The sequence below is a fragment of the Apaloderma vittatum genome, unplaced genomic scaffold (genome assembly GCF_000703405.1).
Source record: "Apaloderma vittatum isolate BGI_N311 unplaced genomic scaffold, ASM70340v1 scaffold7614, whole genome shotgun sequence".
Lineage (NCBI taxonomy): Eukaryota > Metazoa > Chordata > Aves > Trogoniformes > Trogonidae > Apaloderma > Apaloderma vittatum.
The window spans coordinates 5440-33239 of NW_009712035.1; the positions used below are offsets into that span (position 1 = coordinate 5440).

Below are 27800 nucleotides of genomic sequence, written 5' to 3' on the forward strand. Positions count from 1 at the left end.
GCAGCAGTTCCCCCGCGGTGGGGCTGAGCACAACAGGGCTGCCCATTCTCTAACCCTGCGGGCAGGGAGGGGAGCCCAACTGGCCCGTAACGCGCTCGCTCCCATTACCCTAACGAGAGGTGAGCCAAGGCGGGCGGCAGTTACAGACCGTGCACGAACAAACCGGTTTCAGGGTTTCAGACGGACGCGCCCCACGAGCCGGGAGCTGAAAGCTGGAGGCAGCAGGTGGAAGTGGAACGACAAAACTGTCCCGTGTACGCCGCAGCCATGGCACCTCGGGCAGAGCAGCCCTGGGGCTGGCCCTGCCCTCGCCCCGGCGAAAGTGCCAGGGTGCAAGAACGGGCACTCAGTCTCTGTCACAGGGATGTCCTGGCCGTGACCCTGCCGCGCGCCACCCAGGAGTCACCCTGTCCAGGCTGGGCCAGCTGAGGAAGTTGCGGGCTCTATTTTTAACTATAAAGTTTCAACAATTACTTTTTCTATTATTATTCTTCAAATTTGTTTTTGCATCCTATCCTGCGCTGATCCCTTCCTTTCCCAACGGCCACTGGAAAAATTCAACCGGTTAAAAAGGGGAAGAAATGCCCTTTCCTCTTTCACAAACAGTTCACATCAGTGAGGCCATTCGCCCAAAAGCCTTTCAACGTCAGAACTCTATCAAATAGTCTCTCCAGCCACAGCTCTTAGAGTATTTCATCTCTTTAGTCAAATGAACACTACACAAAGGAAATAATATGCTCATGTCACAAACACCACGAACCGTGAGGAATATAGATCTTTGGAAAAGAGAGAAACGCATTCAGCGTTTGTCATTTCACGATACTACAGTCAACTGCACCAGCGAAACAGCCCGTGAGGTTCATTCAAACACACACCTGCCTACACAAGTCACACAACTGTACAAGCTACCTCTCTACTACGCACCCCTAGTTCTACAAGTGGTCAGTGAGGATAGATACACAATAGTTGTACAGAGAAATCACTGAAGTGGATACATAAACGGGCCCTTTCAGAGTTAAATAAGATTTTTTAACAGTTCCACAATGCTACATTCATGCTACCAAGTTCACTGAATCAGGTTTTTTTACTTGAGAAAATCGAAAGGAAGAACAGTTTGTCTGTCTCCAGTTAGGAGCGTAACCACAGGAGGTAAAAGGGTCAGAAAGGGAGAGAGTTTTCTGACAGCATTTGAATCCTGCCACTTTCTCCAAACCACACGTCGCTTCACGCTTTCATCGCACCTACAGCTCCCGCCTCTCCCGCGCCCAGCTGGCAGAAGCCACCGTGCTAAATAACAGAGAACTGGCAGAAATTCTGTTTTCTTTTTTACATCTGGCACATTCTTCCAAAAGCTACAGCCCAGTGCCGATTATCCTCTTCACCACACGTCTGGGAAACGCGACCGAGCGAAGAGGGTGAGAGTCCCGGCGGGGCTCAGACCCAGGCACCGACCTCGCCGGGTCCACCAGCTCCAACCAGAGGCAGAGGCAACAGCCCCCACCTCTCCGGTTCAAGAGGCTGCTTTCAACGACTTCAAACCGTCCCTCTCTGCCTCGTCTTCTCCTTACTTACTCTATGTACATCATTTCTTCAAAAGTTTTGCTATAAAACTGCTATAAATGTACAGGGTTTAGCAGTTCTAGCCAGAAGCCTGCTCCTCAAAATTACAACCACAGGTTATGTCACGGGGGAAGGAGCACGCTACAGGTCAGGACAACCAGGTCCTTTTGTAAGTATTTAAAAGAAGATTTGTACATGTATTTTGCTTCACTTCACAATCAACTAAATTTAGATACCCGGAAATCAGGAAACCAAAGTAATCCTTCCCAGTTACTCTCTAGTATATTTTACTTGTAAAAGAAATAACTTGGGTCACCTCTCAGAACTGCCGGGGTGGCCTACGCAGACTGTCAGCAGTACTTATCCTCTGCGCAGGAGAGTAGAAGATGGAAAACCAAACAAAACAAACCCTTCCCAAAACAAAAAGCAACCTAAACAAAGAACAAAACCAAAAGTAAACATATTCCAAAACACATCCTCAAACACCAAGTAGGAATCCACATTCTCAAACCACGGCTGCTCCGACAAAGCTCCGGGTTTACTCCGTCCTGCAACAGAAGGGACGTGAGCAGCTCGGACCGACGGCTCTTCTCCGCCTTGGGAAAGGGGTGGACAACCACCTGGCAAACACCGGGCAGAGTGACCCTCGGGCTCCGACCCCACGCTGCCCTCCTTCCTCCCGAAGTGTTTCTTCCCAACGAAGAGGCTCCTCGGAGGGTTTCCCGATGGCCGTGGCGCCGCGCCGCTCCGCCGACCAAAAAGAGAGCTCGTCTCTCGACGCGCAGCACTGGCATCAACAAGTTAATCACCATGGCTATTAATTTCTAATTCATTTTTATACCACAGTGGTCCTGACAGAGGTTTCCCAGCCAGGGACCGTATTTCTAACCTAAAGTATTTCAGCAAAACTCAAGTCCCGTAGTTTTGCAAGCAGCAAAATAGAAAGGAACAAAGTTGTGTCTAGTTGGAGGAGAAATACACATTCGTGAGAGCACGTACAATTAGTGCAACACAGCTACTCTGAAAGTAACGAACCAAACCGCATTAATCAATGCAGCAGACATGCAGGGTCTGCTAAGTTACATTAAAACCATGTTTGCTGGTGATTAAATACGTCTACAGAAGATATATTACCATCTTGAATATATTTTCAAGCAGACCAAAAAAATACCTCATCTATTGGTTACTGGTGTGTTATTTTTACCTAATTAAATATTGGGAGGGATTTTACCCCTCTCGCTATAAAAATTGCACTTATTTTCTATTAAACAAAAAAAAAAAGAGAGTTAGATTTCAATTCTATATTCCAGTATATATTCACATTGAAACTGGATCGTCTTGATCTAAGCTTGCAGGAGTAGGTGTAGCAGTCCTTGCTCTCCAAGACCCCCAGCACAGAAGGTCCCCTCAGTACAAACCCCTCTGTCCTCTGTGCTCTGGTCACTTCTTCATTGTAGTGCATGGGTAACTGATTTCTTTTTTTTTTATAATTTTTTTTTATTTTGTGTGTGTCTCTCTGTGTGTGTGTGTGTGTGTGTGTAAGAAAACCTGAGCTTCAAAAGTCTTTAAAAGGACCTGGAATCAAATCTGGCCCATTCTGACCCAAAACAGCTCAGTTCTGCAAGGAACTCCCATCCTGTCCTCGTTTCACACGGCTCCTCCTGAGACACCCCGGCTCTGACCCGAGCCGAGCCAGGTGTCAAACCCTTTCCTTCCAGTCTCTCTTGACCCAGGAGACTTTCCTCCTTCCGAGGGCTCCTCCTTCCCTCCCTCGAGCACCTCCTGTAGGGCTTTGAAGGGCTCCCCGTGCCAATAAAAGAGTCTCTCAGCAATAAGCACGACTTCTCGGCACACCGGCGACCAACTTCCTCTCGCAAAGGCTTCTCCAGCTCACAAAATGTCATCGTAATCCAAGAGTTTCGAGTGCTGGCGGGTCTTCCAGAGGCGGTAAAGGCGGAAGTCAAAGTAAGTCTCAATCATTTGCTTACCTAGGAGAAACGAAGCAGAGAGGTTATACCCGCAGCACGCGGGGGGGATGTGAGAGGCCCCAGCCCCAACCAACAGGTGGGGGCAGAGGGGGACCCTCCGCACCCCTCGTCTGGAAAATACCGAGCTACCCACAGCACGTGGGGCTGCTCACAAATGTCTTTTTAGGCCTCCTCAAACCATGAAAGGCTCCTTAATAATCCCCTGGCAGGGTTTGTCCCTGGGGGCAGGAGCTGATGGAGTCAGTCTCCAGACTTTGACCCCTCTGCAGCAGCCGCTGCAGCAAGGGGGGGTCAGGGGCTGCAGAGGCTCAGCCAACAGCTCCCACAGCCGGCGTGAGGCAACCCGGCACGGGGACTTCAGAAAACTATGAATCAAGAGACAACCCCTCTTAAAGATTTGTGGGAAACATTTAAAACAACGTTGAAAATTCGATTCCTTTTATAATTTTTTTAAATTAGTGTCAAGAGGCTGTCTCTGTCCCGCAGAGCTGTGTCTTCTCACAGCAGCGAGCTCACCAGGACACGGATGTGCAAGTCCTGCACCACCGGCACCTCGGATCGGAGGTCGGGGGGTCTCTCCAGGCAGCCACAGGCTGAAAGTTGTGCCCGGGGCTGGCACTGGAGGCAGCGAGCGCATTTGAAAACACAAGGACAAACAACCCTGGACTCGTCAGAGAGGGCTCAAGGAGAGGATTTTCGTTTTTGAGGCCTGATTAAGATTAGTTTCAGATGACTTTGCAAAGGATTACAGAGGGTACGCTATTAGCGCGTCCCAGATTGATCGAGGGGATCAATTCAGACGTATTCTTCGGCCCAGCCTGCCGAAAGATCAGCGGCTGAATGCACGCACACAGAACCCGCGGCCTCGCTTGCCAGGCTGCACTTAAACCCGGGAATTGCCCTGTGTCCTGGTTTGAGCTAAACAAAACCAATTCTGTTCAGTGATTTTTACTTTCCAGTTTAGTCTCCTATAAAAGGCGGCACTGTCTGAAGCTGGCAGCCTGTTTGTGCAGTGATAACACCTGATGTTACAGCCACTGCCTGGGACTGGGACGCAGAAAGGCTCTTGCTGATACTTATTCCTGTAGTGCCCAAGGCCACTGCTGGCTCCTGTGTGCCACCCTGGGGGTACCGGGTACTGAGAGGGGTCACAAGGAAGCACAAGGTTGCACGTCCCGGGGGGTAACAGACAGGACAGGTGACCAACAGGAGTACTGCATCCCATATATGTGACATTCAGTATAAACTGAGTGATCACGAGAGTTTAGATTCTCTTTTATTTCAATGGCCGGCATCCAGGGAGGACTCCGTCCCAACTCCTGCTTTTGATCCTGATCCCAAGTTCCCAAATCCAGCTCCCTTTATCCAGCTCCCATGGCCGCTGAGCCCGGGCCTGCCTCGGTGCCGCTGGCCCTGTGGCATCGGTGGAGATCGGTATCGGGGAGGAGTCAGGTTCGATATCAGACTTACATAATAGTTGTATATAGTTCTTTATTTTTATCATTTCACTATTATTTCCATTATTGTTTCATTAAAGGTGTTTTAGTTTTCTTTCCTAATCCATAAGTCTCTGCCTCATTCCCTTTTCCTTCGCGTTTTGGGGGGGACGAGGGGGTTAGAGCGTGTCTCTCTGCATTTTAGTGGCTGGCTCAGCCCTAACCCACGACACCTTGCGAGTTGCTTCTTGGCACACATGTATGAGCTGAGGGATCTGTGCCAGCAGGGTATAAAGCCAGGTCCAAACCTCGAGAGGACACGCACAGAGAACTCTGCGCAGCAGGATTGTGCTCAACTCCCAGATATTCCTGCAACAGTAAAGTGGGAGTTAAGAATCACCCACCAGTGGCGATGCCCGCTGTGGGCAGCAGGGGAAGTACCCGCAGTGCTTACAGCTGCATGCTTTTATCTCCCCGGAGCACCAAGTATTCAAAGGACTAAAATAACAAGGGCAAATCCAGAATATGCTGCTTATGAAACTAGACCTGTAATTACTTACACTGACCAAAGGAGAAATTCTATAGCCCCTTGAAATAGCCTGAGCTACTTGCAGAAACTGGAGAAGAGACTCCTGCACACTCGGTTACCGAAAATGTTCTGCTCCCACACGCCTTTCTCCCACAGACTTCACATGCCCACGTAATATGATGAATCTCCTAAACTCAGCCTGGAAAGCCACCTACTATTTGGGTTCCTCTGGCACTGCCAGCAGCCTGGGAGAGAGCTCGGGAGCTTCAGGCACAACAAACAGGGCAGATGATTTTCCAGGGGGAAAATCAGGCTCAGCAACTGAAAAACACAAGGCGGCTACAAGCGAAATGAAGACCATGGCAGGACTTGAGGGAGCTCGGAAGGACTGTTTTCAGGAAGGTGCCCACCGAAGGAGGCAGGATGATTAGGAGAGCGTGTGTCCTTCTATAGAAAATAAATTACCTTGAGCTGATAGTTCAAGTGGAGACTCAAAGGCAACCCTATAAGGATTCATTAAGTTTTTCAGATTCTGAAATAGCTGAAAGGAAAACAGATAGAAAGTTAGCAGCTGAAAACAAAGATGAACTTCAGGGCACCCAGAATTACCCTTCCTTGCTCCCTACTTCTAGAAAACATTCCACTCATGTCCTTCAAGGCACCTAGCTCATCAGTAAATAAATAAAGTGCTTTGAATAACTGCTCTTCTCAAAGGCTTCAGTACCGCTCCTGCATGTCACTTATTACTCCTCTCCTGCCCGCTCGGGAAGGCACAATGCACAAGGTGGTTCACCAGTTCACAGCCACTCCTGGGACATGATGGCAGCACATTCCCACCCAGCAGAAAAGGAAGGTTGAGACTTCCCCGTGTGACTATTGCATCCCTGGGCGTGGACCCAGGGAGGTGATTAAGGAAGCTCTTACCTTCTCCCCATTGGGGTTTCCAAGAACATAGCAGCCCATGATGTGAATGATATTTGGTTCAGGATTGACTTTACTCATCAGCCGGCTCAACCTCTTCCAGAAGCTGGATGAAACAGGAAAAAACAGAACACATAAACTGAACAAAAATAAAGCCATCTCCTTATATGCACAAGTGATCACAAGGGTGTGTGTGCACACTGCTCAGAAGAGGCCTGAGGGGCAGGTGGCTCAGGAAGAGCCTTTGGTTCTTAGATAAGGAAGAGCAGGGACAGAGCAAGGGCCTGAGGAGCCTGTCCAAGTCATGTGGCAGAGGAGGAGCATCCCATCGAGCCAAGGAAGCTCCAAGGCGAAGAGAACGGAGTAAAGTCTACCAGGAGTGCTTTCAGAACGACACTTTTACCAAGCATCCTTTCCTTGTTGCAGTTCTCTCCAGCTTTCTCCTTCTCATTTCTGTCAACAATTGCCTTTTCTAAATATGAGCATTATCAGGGCACTGGCTCATTTCCAGGGCGTGAAATCAGCAGAGGACAACTGGAGAGGTCATTCTCTTTACATGCTGTTGTGACTAGTGACCAGGTACGCTGTGCCGAAGGAACACAAGGTCCAACCACCTCCCCTGTGCCGTGGGTTCGAGCAGATTTCTGGCGGGCACTAAAGCCCAGCAGCTCCTCTGTGGGGTCTGCAAAAAGGTTGCAGCCACAGCTTTTCTCCGGACCATCTTCCAGGGACGTGCAGGTCGGCTGGAGACATTTACTCCCAAGCACCCAAGTTTTCAGCTGTGTGTTCACAGCTTTCTGAAGGTTGTGGAGGAACCAACTTCAGACCAGCCATGCCTGGAACGCGTTCAGAAGCGTGTATGCGTGCACGTGCTGAAGAATTTTATTGATGCTGTTTGTGCCAGAGCATGAGAGCGCTGAACAGATGTTGATTTTAATACTCAGTTCTCATGTCAACAACAAGTTGTGGAGGAACAGGCTGGTATACATCCTCTCCCCCACATCGAAGCACTCTTAGCCAAGTGAGTTTGAGCCAGCACGAGCGAGCAGGCAGCAAAACAGGCAAAGCTTAACTCTCTGCAAGGAGAAGCAAAATTGCTTCAGCGACCTCGGCTGACAGGCTGAGGAGGAAAAATCCTGCTGGACTTTGAGCAGGCTTTGCAGAGACAAATTCCACTTCCCCCTGCAATTAGGAGGGCAGTTACTGGAGACAGCAGTGGGGAGAACAGTTTGGATTTCTGCCACTGGTCGCCTGCTTAGAAGCGCTATCTCAGCCACTTCTGAGGCACGAGGTGCAGGTTCTGGTTTCTGGTCAGCAAACCTTTTGTTAGGAGAGGAAATATATTCCCTCCCCCCTTTTCTGATAGTCTTTAGTCCAGAGAGATGCTAAGCGGCAGATAAAAGAATGAATCTCTTGGTGACCTGTCACAGGGCCACACCACCCTAGGGACAAGCTCAGTCTTGTCATCTTTGCAGCTCTCCCCGAAAAGAGCTGTAAGGTCCCTCCTCTTCCCCTGGCCAAGCCAGCCCAGCTCCCTCCACTTCTTCTTCTAGGCCATGTGCCACAAACATTGAGCAAAACAGTAAGAAAAATGCTCTCAGAACATAACGCAGCCACTCACAGGATCATATCTTCCTCCTTCTCCACTTTGGCAAAAGTGGCAACTTTGTTCTTCAACAAGTACAAGTGACCAGGACCTCCCTGCAAGAGAAAGAGAGAGAGAAAGAGAGATGCAAAACTCTTTGCACAGGCACTGAAGAAATGTTTCTTGGCCTGTACAGCCGTACCCAGCAGTGCCACAAGGGAGCAGAGCAGGCACGCCGGGCTGGCAGAGCCGCTACAACCTCGGTAGCAGACACCACAAGCCCTTGTTCAAGGAAGCATTCTCGTATGGGGAGAGTGTCGGGGGTTGGATTCTCTGGTTTTTACTGTTATGTGCCCAGCTGACTCTAAAGGGGCACAATAACAGAAAAAAAAATCTTTATCGTAGAGAGTAACAGGGAAGACGAGAGAGCGCCTTTCATTCGGGGACGGTAGGGGACTTGCTGGGGTTGGCAGATGAGAAGCTGAGCAAAGCAGGGTTAAGCAGGAAAGACATCACTGTAGAAGACCTGGACTTTGGCAGTAGCAGACATGAAAAGACTGAGCACAACGTCAGGAAAATGAAGAGTCGCAATCCTGAAGGTCAGTGTGCTGCAAACCTTGTGATTTTGCAGCGTCAGGCACGTGGCAGGGCGTTCAAGTTCCTTCCTAACTTCTCATTTCAAGGTTCTTTGCACAGATACCGGGGAAATCCAAAGCTGACCACCCTGAGGAACAACAGGCTTGGGAAGGAAATCCCCGGTGAGACCCCGGGCCTGAGTCTGCTGACTCCAGCTCAGCAAATCTTTACCCTGACCCCACTCCCACGCACGCTGGCGTCCATCCCAGCTGTGCCGCCTGCCGGTCCGATCTACAATATGCCCTGTGCCACTGTCACACTACAGGCGTATGAAAACCATCACCTATCACATCGCAGATGCTTGTTCTGGAATTCTCCCTTCGAGGTCTGTGCTAACACTGGTTTGCCTGGGTTTCCTTGAAAGCAGCTGAGCAGCAGCTCAGCCTTGGGCTTGGCCACACCAAATCAGACTTTATTTCCTGCTGTCACAGCAGCTTGAGACTGCTTGGTGTCTTGGGAAATGAGAAGTGAAAGCTGTAGATGTGCAGTTACTGGAACCAAACCTGGCTTTGGAATATCGGTTCCTCTATGTTGTTTTCCCCATAGAAAAAGCCAAGCTTGTAACAAACCACCCAAGTGCTGAACAGCTTCCGTGTACCTGGCAAAATATCAGCATCTTCCAGATTTTGCAGCCTTTCCGATAAATGTTAAGCTTCTTCTCTATTTCCTCTGCAAAAAAAAAACCAAACACAAACCATACTGGAAAAGGTAAACCACGGAGGAACTTAAAAATCAAATCTTATTTCTTTTAGTCCTGAAGGCAGGAGGTTGAGCTGAGAGGTGCTCAGCACCTAAGACATTCCCACTGATGTCAAAGAAAATTCTGTGCTTTCGCGCTGTGGAAAGCAGGAAGCCCCAGCCCATCACTGTCAGGTGTCCCTGGGGTGATAAAAACACCTTTGTGAGTGACAGCTGGGCCACAGGGCAGCGGAAAGTCTTTAAGATATTGATCCGTTAGATTTGCAACAGGCTGGAGGTAAGAAAAGGAAGCACACGTACCTAAGATGTCGTCAAAGGTGGCATGCTCATGGTCCTGGAAACCAAGAGAGAAGACATATCAAGGCTTGCTGGCACCACACCAGCTCCCACAGCCACATTATAGTCCCTGCTATTGCACACATTCCCCTTCCCAGGCAAACGGATGCTTTAAGAGCAGTTATAGTAACTGATGGCTTCTAGTCACAGCACAGTAATTGCCACCCTGAATCACGTCTCAGCAAAGATGCTGAAGACTGAGCAGTCCATGAAGACCAAATCCATCCAAAAGCTTGAAGAAGAATCCTGCAGGAAGGTCCAAAGCACACCATCATCAGATGCTGTCAGCATCAACAATGTGTATTTGCCTCTTGGCCCGTGCTCTCATAGTGAAAAATCAAGGTTAAACGACGACTGACAGGGCTGCAGCTCTGCACAGAGGGTGACAGCGTTCACGGTCTGCTGCAGAGCATGAAGGTCCTGCTCATCACGTCTAAGGGTGAGCACAAGGAGGAGCCCTAAGCCTGGCAACACACAGCTCTGCTTGGGTGCTCACCTGCCTCCCCTTGTCCACCCCCCCACGCTGCCTGGCTGTGCCTGGCAGCCCACACGTACAATTTTCACTCCACACAATTACTCTTACACCTAGACCTGAGCCCCTACAAAGCCACCCCAGACATCAAATCTGGGTTTGGCACACCCACAGCCCTTTCCTGACAGCTTTTCCAAATCTCATCCATGGTTCAGAATCACCCTAACAGGAATTAGGGATAGGGTCAAAAGAAAAATAAAAATTCTCTGTATGAAGTGTGCTCCCACACATCCCAGACAGGGCAGAGCAGAAGTAACAGACATACTTACGTAGAGAATGGGGATGATAGAGGGATCGTCCCTGCGGATAATCGTTGGGACATACTCTGCTTTGGGCACCTTGGAAGAAATGAGCTGGAAGGGGAAGAAAATAAATAAAATAGTGCAGCAGCATGAGAAAAAGCCAGTATAGGCTGGACAGAAGCACAAAGGCAACTGTCACACTTGCACTCAGGTGTTACCCATCCTAGCAGCTAATCCAGCCTCTCTGCATCCCTGCGGAAGGTCCTCCAAGCCTTCGGTCCACCACAGAGCACCCCCGAGCCTGCCAAGTAGCCCCACACGTCACCAAGTAGCCTGACGTGCCACAGTCTCCAACTCCCAACAAACAAACATGCAGCTCTGCCTAAAAGGCAGGACCGAGTCTGAGATAAGTTAGTAAAGGTGAGATGGGTGTGCACAGAAGACCAGAAGCTTGTGCGTCACCACAACAGCCGTATCCCAGTAAAGACCAGTCCTTTGCAGCCAGGGGATGAAAGGCATCAGGTGCAGGGAGGCACAGCCGCGGTGTCAGGCAGATGCAGGTTGCCTGGCAACTCGGGCTGAAGCTTCAGCCGGCTCCATCAGCAAGGAGAGCCCAAGAGGATGTGCCTGCCAGCAGTACAAGCCAAAGGGCTACGGGAACACGGGCAATTTGACCGTGCTGTGATCTCAGGTATCTCTGTTCATTGCTGCCAGAGTGCAGCAGGCAGCACATCACTGCTTCAGCCACGTGGGAGTTAACACCAGGTTTCTGAAGAGGCCCAGCCCAGAGAGCTGTGACAGACACACTGGAGGTGTCAACGGCTGAGCAAACCCAAGTGCTGGGCTCCTGGTGTATGGGTCTTACCTGGACACTTTGTCCTGAGGGTTCTTCAGAGATAAGTCTGCACAGACAGCAGAACCAGACTGTTTCCGTGCCCTTCACTCTTCCCAAGTCTCAGCAGGACCCACTCAGATACATTCTGCTGTGCCACACCAGAAGGCTGCCTTCAGAACAAGCTGGAAGCTTAAGACCCAACTTTGCTCGAGCACTTGTACAGGCGGCCAAAGAAGGGACGTGTCAGAACCTGGTCCTGTCTGACAAACCCCACCGAGCAGAGCAGGGGGAGCACAGGAGGAAGCCCAGCACCGAGGCACGACAAAAGAGCCGAAAGCACCTCAGTGGGTGACACACGGCTCCAACGTGAATCAGGCAAGTAACAACAGGAGGGAGGACTAGGACTGGGGACCCAGGTCTCTCTTGTCAGGGTTACTGAGAGGCAAACGCGATTCAGTGTTGGCAACAGTTCTGCTCCGATTTGGGGTTGGACTACAGGTCCTCCCACTTCTAGTTTTCTTTCAACACACTGTGCACAGCCGTTACAGGCACTGAATACCACGTCATGTCTTGGCTGATCTCTGACTGACCCTCACACACCTGAAGAGTTGCCTACACAAAAAGATTTGCCTCTTCCCATGAAGATTCTAAACTTAACAGCTCTGAAAGGACAGGCAGAGCCTGAGCAGAGAGAGGGAGCTGAGTTGGAAACCCTCACCATTATTTTTGGTGGAATAAAGTCTTCGCCGTCACACGCCATGGCTTCAAGTTCCTTTTCTGCTTCCCAGTTCAAGTCAAAGTCGCCATCCAAAGTGCCGCAGGAGTCCTGAAGGTCATGGCCTGCCAGAACACAGTGTGTATTACAAGAGCAGAACAGCTTGCCTTCCCCACTCCATCCTGTCTGGTACCAAGAGGTACCACAGGCCATGAGACTTGTGCCCTCCTTTCTTCCACAGAGTGACAGACATCACACTTTGGGGCTGGCGTCTCTAAACAGACAAACACTTAACGAATGAGAGTGCACACGCAGAGACCGATACCACATACCACATTAACTTTTCATCACTCTCACAGTCACCAAGTTTAGCTTTCAAATGCTAATTCACAACAGCCACCCTGTCATTTCAGAAATGGAGAAGGAGACAGAACGCAGACAGATCCTGGCAGAGAAGTCCCAGAGTGTGAGGACAACCGTAGCAAACACAGGAGTAGTGCAACAGTTTACTTGGATTTTTTCTTCATATTGACCTTACCTGTTGGCCTTCAATGCCTCCTGGGGAAAAAAACATCTGGAAGGAATATAATTGACCATTAAAGGTTAAAATTAGAGATAGTTCCCTGAAGCCAGGGACTGAGGAAAGAGAACCGAGATGCCTCTACATGTGCCTCTTGGACTGTCCGAGTATCACCGGGCAGTGCCCGGAGCCTGTCTGAACCATGTCTTTTCCATTTGCCTCTGAGTTAGCTGAGGGAGCAGGGAGGAATCAGGCTGCAAAGGAACAATCGGGTCATGTTTTGAACCTGGCCTTTCACACATCTCCCCCAATAACCTGGTTACGGTGTCTTCTATAGCTAGGAGGGCTAGATCCCGTGCTTACCTGGTAGGTCAGTTCCTTACATTAGTGAAGTTTATTTACAATGCAACCCATTTCAACATGGGCCAACTCGTATCCACCAAGTCCCCTGCCTACGGGATTTCACTGAAATCTGGGTAAAACAGCCATTCCCTTTATCAAAAGACAGGGGGAAGATGCTGGTATTTCCTCCCGCAAATTAACACAACAGCATCTCAGTCCCCACAAGCAGAACATCACAGTGTTACTGGGGATTCCCAGAGGGATTCCTGGCAGCCTAAATGAAGAGGAGATTGCCCCAAGCGAGCATCTCTGCCGCCAGCATGGCCAGGAAATCAAAGGTACATCTCATGGAGAGCCACAGTCGTGCCCTTGAGCTGCTCTAGCCTAGGAAGGAGCTCAGAAGGGGCTCTTGCACGGGAAGCCAGGCGGGTTAGCCCCACTACGGTAAGTGTAGCCTTGGACTGGTGTGCTTTCCAGGTAGGCTGTTTTGGTCCCAAGTGAATCAGGGATGATGGGAACAGAAGGTTGTAAGAGAGCAGTACCTCTGGGCATCCTTTGGCAACTGCGCAATACCACGAAGTTAGATGTGCTGTGCTCTACAAATAAATATAGGTACACACAGATGGACAGGTGCGTATGCCTGGAGCGTTACTTGCTCAGATCTCACGAAACCAAAAGGATCACAGATGGGACAAAAGGGCACAGAAGAGTTTCTCCAGTGGGACTTCAGTCAACACCTCAGCGGGAGGGTTTGGCCACAGGAGGAAGCTCAAAGGACTCGGAACTCACTTTCTCGAGAGTCATGGAAGGAATCAGCTTTGATGGGAGTCGGGTCACTCCAGGACCTGCTGAAGCTCCTCTCACGCCGTTCGGCAAATGCTAGGATAAAACCAAAGCACGACATTAACAGACTCCAAAGCCACCTCCGGCGCTGCCAGCAAAACAAAACATCCAGTAGATTTCCACCAAAGCCACACATCACAGACTCCCCTGGGCTTGCTCTTCCACTTGCCAAGTGCGAGTCCTTTCCACACAGCAAACAAAGGTCTATCTTCTAGACAGGAGAAGACAAAGCGCCTGCTTTCTGAGCAGGGCCACTACTGAGTATGTAACACAGAAAAAGGAGGACACTCGATGGTCTCTCCTTAAATGCACACAGCTCAAACCTCAATTTAATCAAGGCTATTCCAGTGTCCCACTGTAAATGCTCTGACTCAAAGGCCTCACGGGAAGATCTACTCGACAGCTAATGACACATACACAACGAGGAGGAGGCAGTAGTTCTCCCTTCATGTTCTAGTGACATCCCAATCAGAGCTCGACCAGAGCTGGGGGCGTCTGGAAAGCTCGTGCTTTCTAAATTCTGTTGCAGAAGAGGAAATCCTTCAGTTTTTGCCTGCCTGCACTCTTGCGAACACTCCGCCTCCAGCTTTTTTTGCTTTTTTTTTTTCTTTTCCAAGAGGGATTATACTGTTTGTACCGGCATTTCTCAAGCGGGATCCAGAGATCTTGGCCCAGCTGGCTGCACCGCAGGCAAATTCCTGGGAACTGCCAACCTCAACGTCCGACTTGGCAAGCCAGCGTAAGAGCTGTTACATCTAGATTAACAGCCACTCATAGCCACTAATACCTATTTCTGGTAGCAGAGTAGGTTTGCTGCCGTGACTCTAGTAACTGCATGTGATGTCAGCAGCACAGGAATTCAGTGCAGATCTGCATTACAAGAGCTAAGAAGCAACCTGTCCGGTGCTGCAGGGTGTCCAAGTGCGGGTGTCCAGGGAGACAAATGACAAGGGAAGTTCTTCAGGGGATCTTCATCCTCATCTTTCTTTTTAAACCAGGCATTTCGCTACTGCGCGCGTGGAGAAAGCTTTGAAAACATGACCCGAGAGTTACCAAGGCAGAGAGGCACGTCTGAACTTCCAGACAACTCGAGGGGGATGTGAGCCCTGTTCATTTCAGGCAGCACTAACTCAGATGCCAATAAAGACACTTTAAAGGGCAACGTTCTTTGCTGTTCACTTCCCACCGCATACGAGAAAGGGGAGGAAAGAATGCAAATTCAACTCGGCAACACTTTGCTGTGGGCAGTCTGCACGTGACGCCTGGCCAGGGGGTGGGAAGAACAAACTGTTTCCTCTTCTGGAGCAATCCTCAGCTCTCGGGAGAAGGTTACACCATTCTCAGTTCACTTCACAGCACCAAGGGAGCTGCCCCAACCAAGTTACAGAGAGAAAAGGAACTGCTGTTTCCCAGGCATCAAGAGCGATTTATTCCCCAGCGAGGTGTAGAATTCCCTTATTTCCCACTTGCTCCAATTTCTTCCCTGCTCCTCTTCTTTCTCCCTTCCACCAGGCAGCTTTCCCCCAGGTCCTGCTGTGGAGATGCTGATGGGACAGTGGAGGAGAAAAGCAGAAAGCCACCAGACCACACGGCACACGAAGCACTGGCTGTCTCCAGGGAGCCACGGCCGGCCCGCAGCTTCAGTAGGAGACCAGGCAGCCCTCGTCAGCTCTGCTGAGCTGTCAGCTCTGGTTCTTCTCACCAGAACCTATGCCAGCGATCACCAAAAACCACACACACACACGACAAGGACACTGCAGGTCTCCTTGCACCAAAGCCATAGAGGTCTCCCATGGCCAAGGCAGAGGAAGTAGCTCACAGGCTGCTTGCAGACATCTGTGTGTCCTGGAGACTTACAACAACCTTTTTGTAGTGTAAAATGGCACCAGCAGGTCAAATCCTTTCTCTGGCCCAGTGCTGGGTTCTTTTCTACCCGTCTCTGCACGCAGCACAGGGTTCCCCGTGTCCCACCGGCACAAAGCCCAACTCCTCACAGCCACATCTTACAGGTGCTCACTTACTTTGTGCTTTAACCCTTCGGCTCCCCACCATGCGGAGGTGCTTCCGAAAATTCCTGAAAGAAAGGTCAAACACAACCTCTGAGAAAGGTAAATACAAAGCAATATGTGGGCCCAGAAGGACCGAAAAAACCGGGAGGAGAAAAATTAAATATTGGGAAGACTGCACACTTCCTTCCAGGCATTCAAAAGCTGAAGACCAGGTTCCCAGCCAGCACCTACTCAGTGCTGGAGATGGTTCTGTTTGTCACGAGTGTAGCTGTTTGTTCTGAACTCCCTGGGCTGGTGGTAGAGGTCAAGTGAGGTCCTGTATGGCACTCCCCTTCTCACAGCCTGCTTTCACTTCCCTACGACTAAGGCAAACCTGTGCTGCAACTTTGTCACTGCTCTGGCGGGCAACGCTCCCTCTTCTACTGGTGAAGAGCAGGAACTGCTCCCCTCTCTCCTTTCTTCCGCAGGAGCTTCAGCAAGAAAGTGGGGTGCCCAGGCTCTGCCCTGCGAGGCAGCGTGCACACCCCATGCTCATGGCTGGGCCCCTTCCCACACACATTCACAGCAGCTGCCAAAACCCCATCTACGCTGTCAGCAACCACACAGCCTGCACTGCGACCCAGGGCAGAGCCGGGAGAGACTGAAGCAGCTTCTTCCTTCTCAGGTGGCACCATCCAGCGAGGCTGGCTGTCCTCAGGGGGCTGCTCCTGGCTAATGCCGCAGCCTTCCCTGCCCAGGACTCGCCGGCAGAGCTTAGAAGGGCTGTGGAGCACACAGTCCACCTGATGGTAAGCCTTGGGGAGCAGCTACACCCCATTGTCAGGTGTGTGTAAAAGGGACCACCCTGGCCACTCCTGAGAGATCACGGCAAAGGGATTCTTTGTCCAGCCCCTCCGAGTGCAGGGACCTGTCTCCCTTTGCTGCTCATCACTCACCTGGACAGGAACCAAAGAGGACAGGAACCAAACAGGACACCAGAAGAGACACAGGGAAGCAGCAGCACGTGGACCACCAAGAAAAGTGTCACCTCTCCATGAACCCTACTCAGTCAGGGGAGGCTTCACCCTCTGGTGCAGCTCCCAGGGCCGGCAGCAAGCCCGTGTACCTGCAGCCATCACGGAGTCGGGGAGCCTTCCCGGCCTCCCTTCTCCCCCACCAGCACACACCGCAGACATCAAGCAACAGGGGCTGCTTCTGGTCACCGGGGTGACATGACAAGTCATTTCACTCACACACAGGTTAGTGGGATGAGTAAGGACATGTTACACCATGCAGATGCTTTAGCAAACTAATTGGACTAGACGACACTTCCAGCACTGACATGAAGTTTTTCAGAGAAAGTCACTGCTATCTACTCCTTTAGAGGGAATCACCTTGCGAGACACGACTTAACTCCTGCCTCCTTCTGTGCTGTCCCCAACTCTGGCCTTGGATCCCACGATGTCATCAGGATCCAGATTTAGCAACTCAAGAAAGAAAACTAGAAGCTGGGTAGTGAAGCTGGGAGCAACGTTTTTTCCATGACAAATTCCTACTTGCACTTGGGCTATTAACATTACTTTTCAAAGATTCATTTTTAGCTCTATTTGGGTACATGAAGATTCACTGGATCAGACAACTGCCCTCTTTGGACAAGTAACTAAAATAATTTGCTTCACTAACACACGCTGGCCTGGCTCTATGTACAAAGCCTTCTGGGGTGTGTGATGACTGATCATGTGGGTTGTCTTACTGTGTGTTAGATTCAAATCCAAATAAAAACATTTTAAGGGAATGGAGGTCATTCTCTACACAGAAAGGTCTTGGGCATGCGCTGTAACTCTTGAGAATGAAAATCTTCATGGTGCACCGTGAGACCGAGATCATACCAGACACTGAGCACCAGCTGTGACTGCCAAGGCCACCGTTACATCCTTCGGGGTTTTCGCATTTTGGAGTAAAATCCATTTCTCTGTTAAATGCTCAGTTGACCTCTCCACAGAGAAGCTTCTTCAGACCCTGGAGGGAAGGAGGGCAAAGCGGTGTTTGCCACAGCAGAGCTGCTCCCAGCTGCCCAGACAGCTTGGTCTCTCCCGTGAGTGCGGGCTGAGGGCAGCTGCCGGGATGCATCTCCTGAACACTGCCGAGAGCAGCTCCCGGGAGAATCCAGCTGCTCAGAGCTAACCACGGCACTAATCCTCAGAGAATGGGACAAAGGCCTTTTTTTTGCTTGCTTGTATCTTCTGAGGAAAAAAGTACTTTGGGAAGGAGGTGCAAGCCTGAGACTGCCTCCTAATGGGGACAACCTGTGGTCATCTAGATCCATCCAAGGGCTTTTTGTAGCTGGTTTGGTCCTCAGGACCCTCTGTTGCACGTTCACACGAAAGGACGGGCACAGCACCCCCGGGGGGGAGCTGCCACCTGCTCTGTGAGCACCGGGACTGTAGGAACCTGCCGAGCCTTCCCGCCTGGCTCCACAAAACCCACTGTTATTTGATCATCAGCACGATCTCTTCACTCATCCAAATTCCACAGGCGTCCCTCAAGTTACGGTGATAAAATCTCCTTACTACTCCCTCTCTTGAACAGTCCTCCTCCTGACAGGCCCCAGCTTGGCGCGTGGTCTGCACGACCCTGTGCCACCTCCCTGGCACCCACCCCTGCCAAAGGGTCTCCCAGCCCCACTCCGCGCCCCGCAGAGAAGACAGAGGTCAGCAGCAGAATTACCGAAGGACACCAACGCTCCAAAAAACTCCCGACAGCACCTCTCACCACCTTCTCCTCCTCCCCAGCTCCTCCTCGCCGCGGTCACAAGCTTCAGCAAACCACTGGGCATCCCTCGCCCTCGAGGTGATACCCGCCGCGGAAACCTGCCTCCCCGAGCGCCAGGCACACAGCTCAAGGGCTGTGCCGTAACGACGGAACTTCCCAAACACCCAAGGCCAGGAAGGGCTGCACAATGAGCACCCGAACCCGCCGTGCGGCTGGGATCCTTCCCACTTCCTTCTCATTCCTGCCAGCAGTCCGCAGAGCTGGTCAGGGTCTGCTTGCTCGGCACAGCCCAAATCCATCCCTGCTATCCTATCGCCTGGTTTAGAATCACAGAGTCATAGAATCACTGAGGTGGGAAAATGCCTCGACTTAATCTCGTCCAACCATCAACCCAACACCACCATGACCACCAAACCACGTCCCAAAGTGCCACATCTACGCTTTCTTGAACGCTTTCAGGGATGGCGTCTCCACTACTGCCCTGGGCAGCCTGTTCCAGCTTGTTTTATGACAAGATAAATGTAGACGGGCTCAGCACTGTCTGATCCTGCCTTCAGATCCCACCGGAGGTGAAGAGACTTGGTGGCCACTCAGCATGAGGATGACATGACTCCGTCCTCGATCCTGACCACACAGCATCACCAAGGTACACGACTCCAATCCTGTACTCACGAGCCACATGAACAAGCCCTTTTCTAACAAAGACTTGCCTCTGTCTAACAAATTTTCAGGAATCTCTTTCTTTTTAAAGATACACTGTCTGTTTATTTACAGCATCTTTAGTTTTGATTCTTATTTCTCTTCATTACTGATATAAAAAACACCACCCTTGAGCTGCTAAAAAAAAATTTAAAATTCTTGGCAATTTCCCAGTTCAGAAAACCTGATATTTTTCTCCCACTCTGATATCCTTCTTAGGAGGCTGCCAAATTACATGAGCCTTGGTAGACTTAAAAAATCAGAGCAGCTCTCATTACCACAGTGGTAAAGTGACGTGCCCTGTGACGTCCACAGAAGGAAACCAGGGCCCTTCTGTAACACCCAGACAAGAAATCAGTCCTCATTCCCTTTTTTCCTTTCTGTTCTTTAAGAAAAGATTTTAAAAACCAGACTTCTGTTTGCTAGAGATGGCCATTTTGCCTAGGTCTCAGATTTCTGAGATGCCTCTGTAGATGCAGCAACAACACGTAGAAGCATTCAGCGAATCTTAAACAAATTCCAAGTACTGGGGTGAGGGCTGTGGAAATTGCACCTGTCATTTTTTTTAATACGGATTTTTTCTGCCTGAGACACAGATTCCGTATATTAGCTTTGGAAGCTTAAAAGAAACTTGACAGTGTTCCTTTAAGAAGATGGAGATGGCCTATCTTGAGCCCTGCAGCATCACTCACCTCCACAGTTCCAACAGGGCCACTGTCAGTGTCCCCACGAACAGCCACACAGACAAGGGACGACCACGTTCAATGTCATCAAGCGTCACTAATGACACCCGAGGGGCCCATGCAACACCAGGTAAGGTTACAGCTGCGGGGGAAAACGGGCCCTACCTCTGGATAACAGCTGCCGAATCATTCTCTCGTTTCCGTCTCTTCCTCTCTGCGTAGCCCCTGAACGCCCTGGGAAACCATTTTAAGCCATTAACCAACTACACGGCTTCGAACTGGAGAGGACACGAGACACAGACAGGAAAGCTCTCGCCACACAACAGAGAGAGACGAGGTTCGCCGAGGAAGACAGCCGGTCCTGGCAGGGCTGCGTGCGAGTCAGGGGCCAGGCGAAAGAGTCCCCAAACCAAAGGTCCTCACTCTCTAGGGTAGGTCGCAGGACAAGCAGTTGCTCCTAAATGTAAAAGTGGCCAGAGCATGGCCCAAAGAGTGGAAGCAAGCAGCCATCATCCCTGCTGTGTAGGAAGGGACCTAGGAGACCGCAGACACAAATCTCTGTACACCAGGATCAAGAGGGGCAAAAGCATGCTAGAGACTGCAGCCTCCAGCTGGAAGGTGAGGATGGCTGCACTGGGATCCATGAAGGTCTCTCTTGCCAGCCGACAGACAGCCCTAGCACAGGGAAAGCACGAGTGAATATGAGGGACAGGAGAGGAGAGTTTATCCAGGACACCAACAGACAAGGAAATTAAAATAAAAGAAAAGAAAGATTGTACTTACGAGATGCTAGAGATTCCAGGAGATGCAGGGGGAAAAAGAAAGAAGAGGAATTCATTAGTGCTTAGCCCTCACCAGCGTTCTGAGGGAATTCTTACTCCAGAAGGAATATTTCTCGTTAGGTGGAAGGAAATTGCTTTTTAAATTAAACATTTCTCAGTGGTGAGTGTCCTACTTGACCAAGTTAAATCCTCCCAGGGGCAGTGTTGCCGTGTGGCTTGGATGCAAATTAAGCTCCGCGTAGACCCAGAGAACGTGCAGAGGTACAACTGACAGCTGAACGGGGCTATGACGGGAGCTCAGCACCGCGGGCTTCTGGAGCAGGGAAATCTGCTCCCACAGGGACAAAAACTTGGGAAGTCAGCTCACGCTGTCTGAGCTATGGAGGAAGCAAGCATGGGGGGCTGAAAACACCACGGCAGAGGCCAAAAGGACAAAGGCACCCAGGGGAGCCATCCCAACCAGCTTATGGAGGTGCCCTGAACTTCTTTCTACGCAAGTTGTAGAGGCAGCAGAGAATCTCCAGAAACACTACCCAAGGAGCGACGTTAACGAAGGGCACGGTGCTCCTCGAGGGCTTCCTTAGGGCACCATTCCCCAAGCAACCTCACTCTGGCCTTGAAGCCCTGCCATGGGCCACCAACCTGCAACAAACCTTGTGCTCAGCAAAGACGACTTCAGGCAGCAAAGCACGTGCCCAAAGGCAAAGGAAACGTTTGGTGGCTTTGCGCAGTGTCAGATCAGAACTGTAAAATACCATTCCCTGTTACCAGACAACAGTTTTCAAGAGCAAAGCAAGTATCTGCCAAGTCACCCTCAGGGCTGCCCACAGGCCCTACAAGCCTGGTGCCCAGGAGGGTTAAAACCAGCTGAGATGCCACCAGATTTACAGTCCCTGAAAAGGAGGCAGAGGGATGTAGGGGTCAGGTGAGAGTGTTGTAATCAAACTTAAGTTTTAAGGAGCTAATTGCTTAATGAATGGCTAATCACCATTTTAATTAAATTAGCTTATTAATTTATACTAGGATAAGGAATATAGAACTTTACTTATGCTAAAAGTCGTGTGTAGGCCTTAGCAAAAGCCAGAGCTGTGCAGGCTGCAAAGCTGGCAGGGAATGTTTTGTACTTGGAAAAGGTCTCACCCGCACCTCTGCTTTGGTTTTACCGCACCTGTGCTTTGGTCTCACTGCACCTGTGCTTTAATAACAATACCAGCATACTTCATTTACACAGATCAATAGGTTGCGTTTCACGCGGTCAGGCCTCCCTACCTCCCTACTCCCCCAGTTTTGTGTTGTGGTTAAATGTGGTCTCACCCCAATTGCCAGCAATTGTATGGAAATAAGATATATGAATATTAATAAGGGTTGGACCAATCATTATAAAGGTTAAAATTAATAGCCGACAGTATATGCATGTTTATGTTAAAATATTATAAATTTGTAAAAGAGTGTATAAATAGATTGAATTTTTGTGAGGTATTCGAAGCATTGGGTGATTTCCAAGCTTCCCAGCGCTGCAATAAAGAAGTGCCGGCATCTACGTGTAGAGAAGTTCTGTCGTTTTTGCGACCCTCCCTTTGAAAATCGCAACAAGAGAAGCGGCTTTAGGACATTCCAGAGAGCAGAAGCCCACGGAGGCTCCTCACTCCCACTATCAGGGAGGGATTAGCACCCCACCACCACGCATCAGGAGAAATGAGGGAGCAGTAGAGCTGAGGGTGACACAGGCATGGGAAGAAGGATGCAGGAAAAAGGTGACAAGGCTGGAGAAGGGCCTTAGAAGGCAGGACAGCATGTCATTCCCCTCATTGCTTGCCCTGGCTTTCCAGCTAAGTAAGAAATACTTGAAATCAGGAGGACAGCATTTCCTGACAAGCTGGGCACCACCTGGAAATGAGGCTTCTCTTATTCTCTTCAGTCCTTCAAGAACTGCCTCTACTGGGGGCACAAACCGCTGTGGAGGGAAAGGCTGCTCCGAACTCAGATCTGGCCACACTTTGCCAAGATTTTACTGACACCTTCTTCAAATGACCAGGAGAGCACGGAAGCTGTAGGGCTACACCTCATCCTATAAAGGCTCACTCCTCTGGGGTGACGGACACAAAGCAAGCCTGCAATAATGTCACCTTGGGGCAGGGGCTGCAGCAGCAGCAAGTGGTGGAGGGTCTCAGCTGGTGCTCCCACGGGACCCTCGCTTTGCAGAGGCAGCCAGGAAGAGGGCACGGTGTCACAGAGCAAATGAGGGAAGCAGAGAAGAGCTGCGTAGCCCAAGGAGTTAAAGAAGGTAAAACTAAACACGTGGGAGCAGTAGGAAACAGAACTAGTAAGCGCAAAAAAGGAAATTAATAAGAGACAAAGTTCTTTCTCTCTCTCACCCCCAGACTGGGGTGCCAACCATACGACTGGATCGCCCCAGGCTCTCAGATCCAGTGCTGAGTGGGCCTCAAACTTTAAGATACACAATAAAAGCCACAGCGGTGGTTTCACTTACGCTTGCATAGTTGTAGTAGCAGTTTGAAAACTGAAGAGGTTCTCTTTCGGGAACCAGGTTCGTATGGGGACATCATCTGGAAAAGAGAGAGCAAAATGTGAGAATCTGGCAGGCAGAGACATCGTTCAGACAGGAAAGACTTTCTAAGCTCTTTCTCTCAGTACTTGTCTTCAGATCCAGCCCATTACCAAGCAGGAGGGTCTCGCCTTCCTCACCTATACACACACCACCAAGTGCTTTGTAAACACGTGCTAAGCCATCAGGCTACTGAATAAAGAAGGAGAACTCTGTCCTAAATGTGGAAGATTAGAATAATCCAGGAATTACAGAAGTCATCTGAACAAGAAAATAAACACAGGGGAAAGAAACATCTTTCATTAGAAGCATTTTCCAGCCTCTGCCTTTTCCTTAGCACCATTAATTTGAAACTGTCCTTTCATCCCATTTTTTTTGATACAGCTTCGCACGGAAGATGAAAAACATTCACCTTCCTCTCTTCATAACTGCGAGACTGAGATATCATGTTTTTCTACCTCTGAAGTTTCAGTAAACCCCCCACACACTTGCCCCTGACGTCCTGGCCTTCAGGACCTTTTCTGGTTTTAGAAGTCAAAACGCACTTCTGCACGATCTGCAGATAACTCTGTGCTCATCTGGTCCCTGCCTGAACCAACTGCAGATTATTTCCCAATTCCGCTGGCATTAGGACGCCGCATCTTCACGTAACGACCACTAAGGCAAAAAGCACGTGGCAAAATAAATCACAAATTTTATGTGTGGGATGGTGGTGCCCGGAAGGAGGAAGCTGACCAAGGAGCAGCTCTTACTCTGGGAGCTCTCGGGCTGGAGTTGGTCAGGCAGGGAATCAGAGGCATGTGAAAATCCACTGACACAAGACGTGCGAGATCTCAGTGGGTTTGGAGCTACTTCATTTTTCATCTTGCTTCACTCCCAGCTTGTGGCTTCCCTGCTTAATGCCTTGCCACATGTTGCCGATCGTGTGTTTTCACTCATTCAAATTTAAAGATCATTAACAACTGCAGTATCTTAGTCATTAATACTCTGGCATTGTCAAGAATATTTTTTTAAATCACTTTCATTGGCCAAAACACAATTAAACTCTGCGTGCCTACTACAGATATCTCACCAAATGTTCTGTACAGATCATCAGCTACTACAGACGGATCCTGCCATTCCCTGAAAGTGGCTGCAATTACGGATGCAAAAAAATGTTAAATGCAACTGGGGAGGCTTCCTTTGAAGTGAAGCTTCCAAGAAATCTTATGGAAAACTGTAGCAGACACTCCTTCTCAGCTAACAGTTTATCTCAAGCCTTGTATAAAGGCACCCTAGGGAAATATATATGTTAAATGAAAATTGCATTCCAGTATGCTAAATACTTATCATGAAGTTCCTATGTCTGCTCTCCTCAAATAAAAAACAGATAGAGAAGCAACGCAAAACAGCTCAGGCTGTAAATGAATTACTCCTTTGAATTCTCAAACCCACAAAGTGGTGAAGGAGGAGAAGTTGTACCAATTCCTTTTTAGCCAACAATTCCGTACAGACTTCTCAGGGACTACGCATCTCAAAGGACCGACAATCTCTGAATATATTTGACAGCTTTTAAGCCACTAGCTTCGGTTCAAAGCAGAGCTTAAGAACAGCAGCCAGCACCCTTCTGAGCCTTTGCCTGGACAATCGCCGGAAGCCTCCCCTCCTTTTCTGGGAGACAAGAGTCAATACAGGAAAGATATCACTCCCCTACCCACAGCCCTCCGTGGAAAATAAAGGATCTGTGACCTTTCAGAGGTGCCTCTTTACCAGTCAGAGGCAGAACAGGAGCAGACGAGCACAAAGCTGGGGACCAGGAAGCACAGCTCAGCGCCAGAGCTCATCCAGCTAATTAAAATTCAGATTATGAGTATGGCTATTTTGCTTTCAGGAGCCCGTAGAAGGCTCATTTTTGGCCAGGCAGATCATCTCATTCTCCTTTTCTGTCACCACTGACTGTGACAAAGCAGTCAAGGAACCACAGGCCTGGGTGAGACTGAAGGAATAGCACCATGTTTAACATCTCCAGCTTCAACACTTCCAGCCTCTTGCCAGGCTGCGTGCAGCTCTCAGCACCTCTGCCCAGGAGTGGATGTGTTTTTGTATCGGCACAGGAGACGACAGCTTGTGCTTCTCTGGAATGGTGTTCGGCATCATAAATTCAGCAGAAAAATCCATATTAAATTATGCCAATCTGGCCTAACTGCCGCGAGTGTTGGTTTGCAGCAATAACGTGTCATGTAAATTCAAACAGAGAAAGCAGCGCTGTGAAGTGAACCTCTGAGGAAATCGGTCTCTCCCTCTCGCCTCCACTCAGCTCTGCTCTGCCTTCTCTGCTAGCCAGGCATGAAGGACATTCCAAGAAATCCTTCTTGCAACCTGCAACAAGTTGGGCCGTTCAATTCCTGTTTTTCCTCTGAGTAGCAACCCTTGGATAGAGACCGTAAATGAGACCAAGCTGAGAAAACTTTCCTTCCACGATGCCAGTGCTGGGATGGGGTTTGGTGCCCCTGCAGCTACACGTGCCAGCGCTCGGAAGCTCGAGGCGAGCACCGGGGGCAGCTGCTGCTGGCTGGTTCGAAACACAAAATGCTCGCGGAGGCATCTGCAGGCTCAGCGTTGTTCCCATTTCAGTAACTACTCCACTGTATTTACAGGCAGGCAAAGCTCCATTTCACATCGAGAACTGGTCCGTACTAAAACTGCCGCCTGGTTGAAAATACGTGCTATAAATCCCGAGGCCGAGACATGGAACATGGCATCTCTCTGTAGCATTTGCTAGGACATGGTTTGCAGCAAACAGAGGCATTTAGCTCCAGCTGTGAGGAGTTAAACCCTCCCATTAGTGATCTGGAGCTTTCCTTTCAGTCCGCAGTAAGTAACCTGCTGCAGTCCCGCAGCGTACAGCACGATTTTGATTTGTTCAGGAAAGCTTTTCACATAGAACGATGGGCACTAGAACAGAAAAATCTTCACTTTCTGAATTCAGCACATGTCGTGGGGCCGCGACCGACCCAACGTGGCACCCTGACCTCCGCCAGACCAAGTCTCTGGGGATGGTGATCTCGTTTCCCGAAAAGCTGGGACCGAATCGGTTCTGTTCCAGCTCAAACCAGGACACTTCTATCTTCACACAAACACTTCTATCCTCACACAAGCTTTCCGCCTGTGTCATCATCCGCAGAGCCATCTTTTAGCAGAAACACGTATGACCATAAACCAATAAAAGGTTTCCATCCAGCGACACTCTTCTCTTGCGCTTCCTTTTCTTGTGCTTAAGTAATAAAAATAATAGTGTCTAAAACTTGCCTATGTAGTGTCTGACATGAAGCCCAAAAATCACAGGGTACAGAGAAACAATGCTTAAAAATCATGTACAGGAATGAACAGGACTGCAGGTGTTCTGCACAATTATTTTCTAATGATTTCCCTTAAGTATTAGTCCATGTATTAATTCCAAGCACCTAGGCATGAAAATACAGCCCAAAACCCAATCTTTCTGTGATTCTTACCTGCAGTTAAGTATCACTACGGTATTTGCTAGAAAACTATGAATGCAGGGAAGATGTACAGTTTGCTCTCCACGGTCCTTAGACTCAATTTATTTTCATGGAGAAAACTTTGACCTTTCCCGGCTGGACAATCTGCTCTAAAAGCCCTGACGTGTGTTTATAAGAAATAAAAATAAAAATCAGACAAATTAGGTCAGACTCTTCAACAGCCACATGTAGAGCTGACAGGGAAAGATGGACTGCAGACTAGCTTCTAATTCAAAGCACATAGATTGCGACATATATTTGATTAATGTCAAGTTTTTAAAGACAACCGGGTATTTTTTAAGTTAATTATTCAATTACAAGCCCTATTTCCTGAAAATATCGAGCTAATGGATAGTGAGTGGGGAAGGAAGCCCGGTACTGTGTTATTTGCTAGTAGGTATGGAAAGGCCGTGAGGTAGCGCTACGCGAGGGACCTGCTTCCAGGCACGCAGACGAGCTTTTCAAGGCTTCACTGAAGAGAAGACCACCCCCGAGCCGAGGCTCCCGCTGAGTGCCCTGGCACATTCACACAGACTTCACCTGCCTCAGCCCCAGAATGAGGCAGAGGAGAGAGGGTCCTGCCTTGAATTGCCTCCTGTTTGAGCATAAATGTAGGAACTTTGACACGGCCCCTCCTCTCTGGCGCTTCCTTCCACAGAAAGGCAGCCACAGAGATCACTCTCACTAAAGCTGGCGTGAAAGGCACCCAGGTCACTCACTGCTGACAAGCTGGAAGCAGTGGCAGTGGGGCTTGGGTGAGCTGGCCTCAAATTGAGCTTAACTTATTTTAAGCTCTCCCGTTAATGATCCCTTTCCATGAATGCTGGTGCAAGGTACTGAAATAGAAACGCTACAGGGTCCAACTTGAGGTACATGGCCACGGAGTGTCCATGCCAGGACGAGCGTCACCCTTCAGCCCCTGTGTCCATGAGCCCCTTTGTGTCTTTCCAGCACCCAGGACTCACCCGACACTCGATCGACACTGTACATCCTCTCCAGCCTTTTTCTGTGCCACCCAGTGTCGCCGGGCTGATGCTGCTCCAGGTCAAAGGAGTGCTGGGAAGGGGCAGCGA

The 27800-nt window shown here is 49.7% G+C and overlaps 1 protein-coding gene across 1 annotated transcript in view; it reads right to left on the reverse strand.

The window, feature by feature from the left end:
• Positions 1–3264: 3264 nt before the first annotated feature.
• The window catches only part of NSMF (NMDA receptor synaptonuclear signaling and neuronal migration factor), a gene marked incomplete at its 5' end in the record, with an annotated part of 24884 nt that continues 348 nt past the window's right edge, over positions 3265–27800 (reverse strand). The window contains 14 exons of the mRNA XM_009867838.1: positions 3265–3548; positions 5979–6054; positions 6438–6540; positions 8056–8135; positions 9254–9324; positions 9655–9688; positions 10492–10575; positions 12018–12139; positions 13666–13755; positions 15741–15793; positions 20027–20095; positions 20645–20650; positions 23135–23210; positions 27693–27791. Coding sequence (XP_009866140.1) covers positions 3451–3548; positions 5979–6054; positions 6438–6540; positions 8056–8135; positions 9254–9324; positions 9655–9688; positions 10492–10575; positions 12018–12139; positions 13666–13755; positions 15741–15793; positions 20027–20095; positions 20645–20650; positions 23135–23210; positions 27693–27791 — 1061 coding nt within the window. The remainder of the gene's footprint in view (positions 3549–5978; positions 6055–6437; positions 6541–8055; positions 8136–9253; positions 9325–9654; positions 9689–10491; positions 10576–12017; positions 12140–13665; positions 13756–15740; positions 15794–20026; positions 20096–20644; positions 20651–23134; positions 23211–27692; positions 27792–27800) is intronic.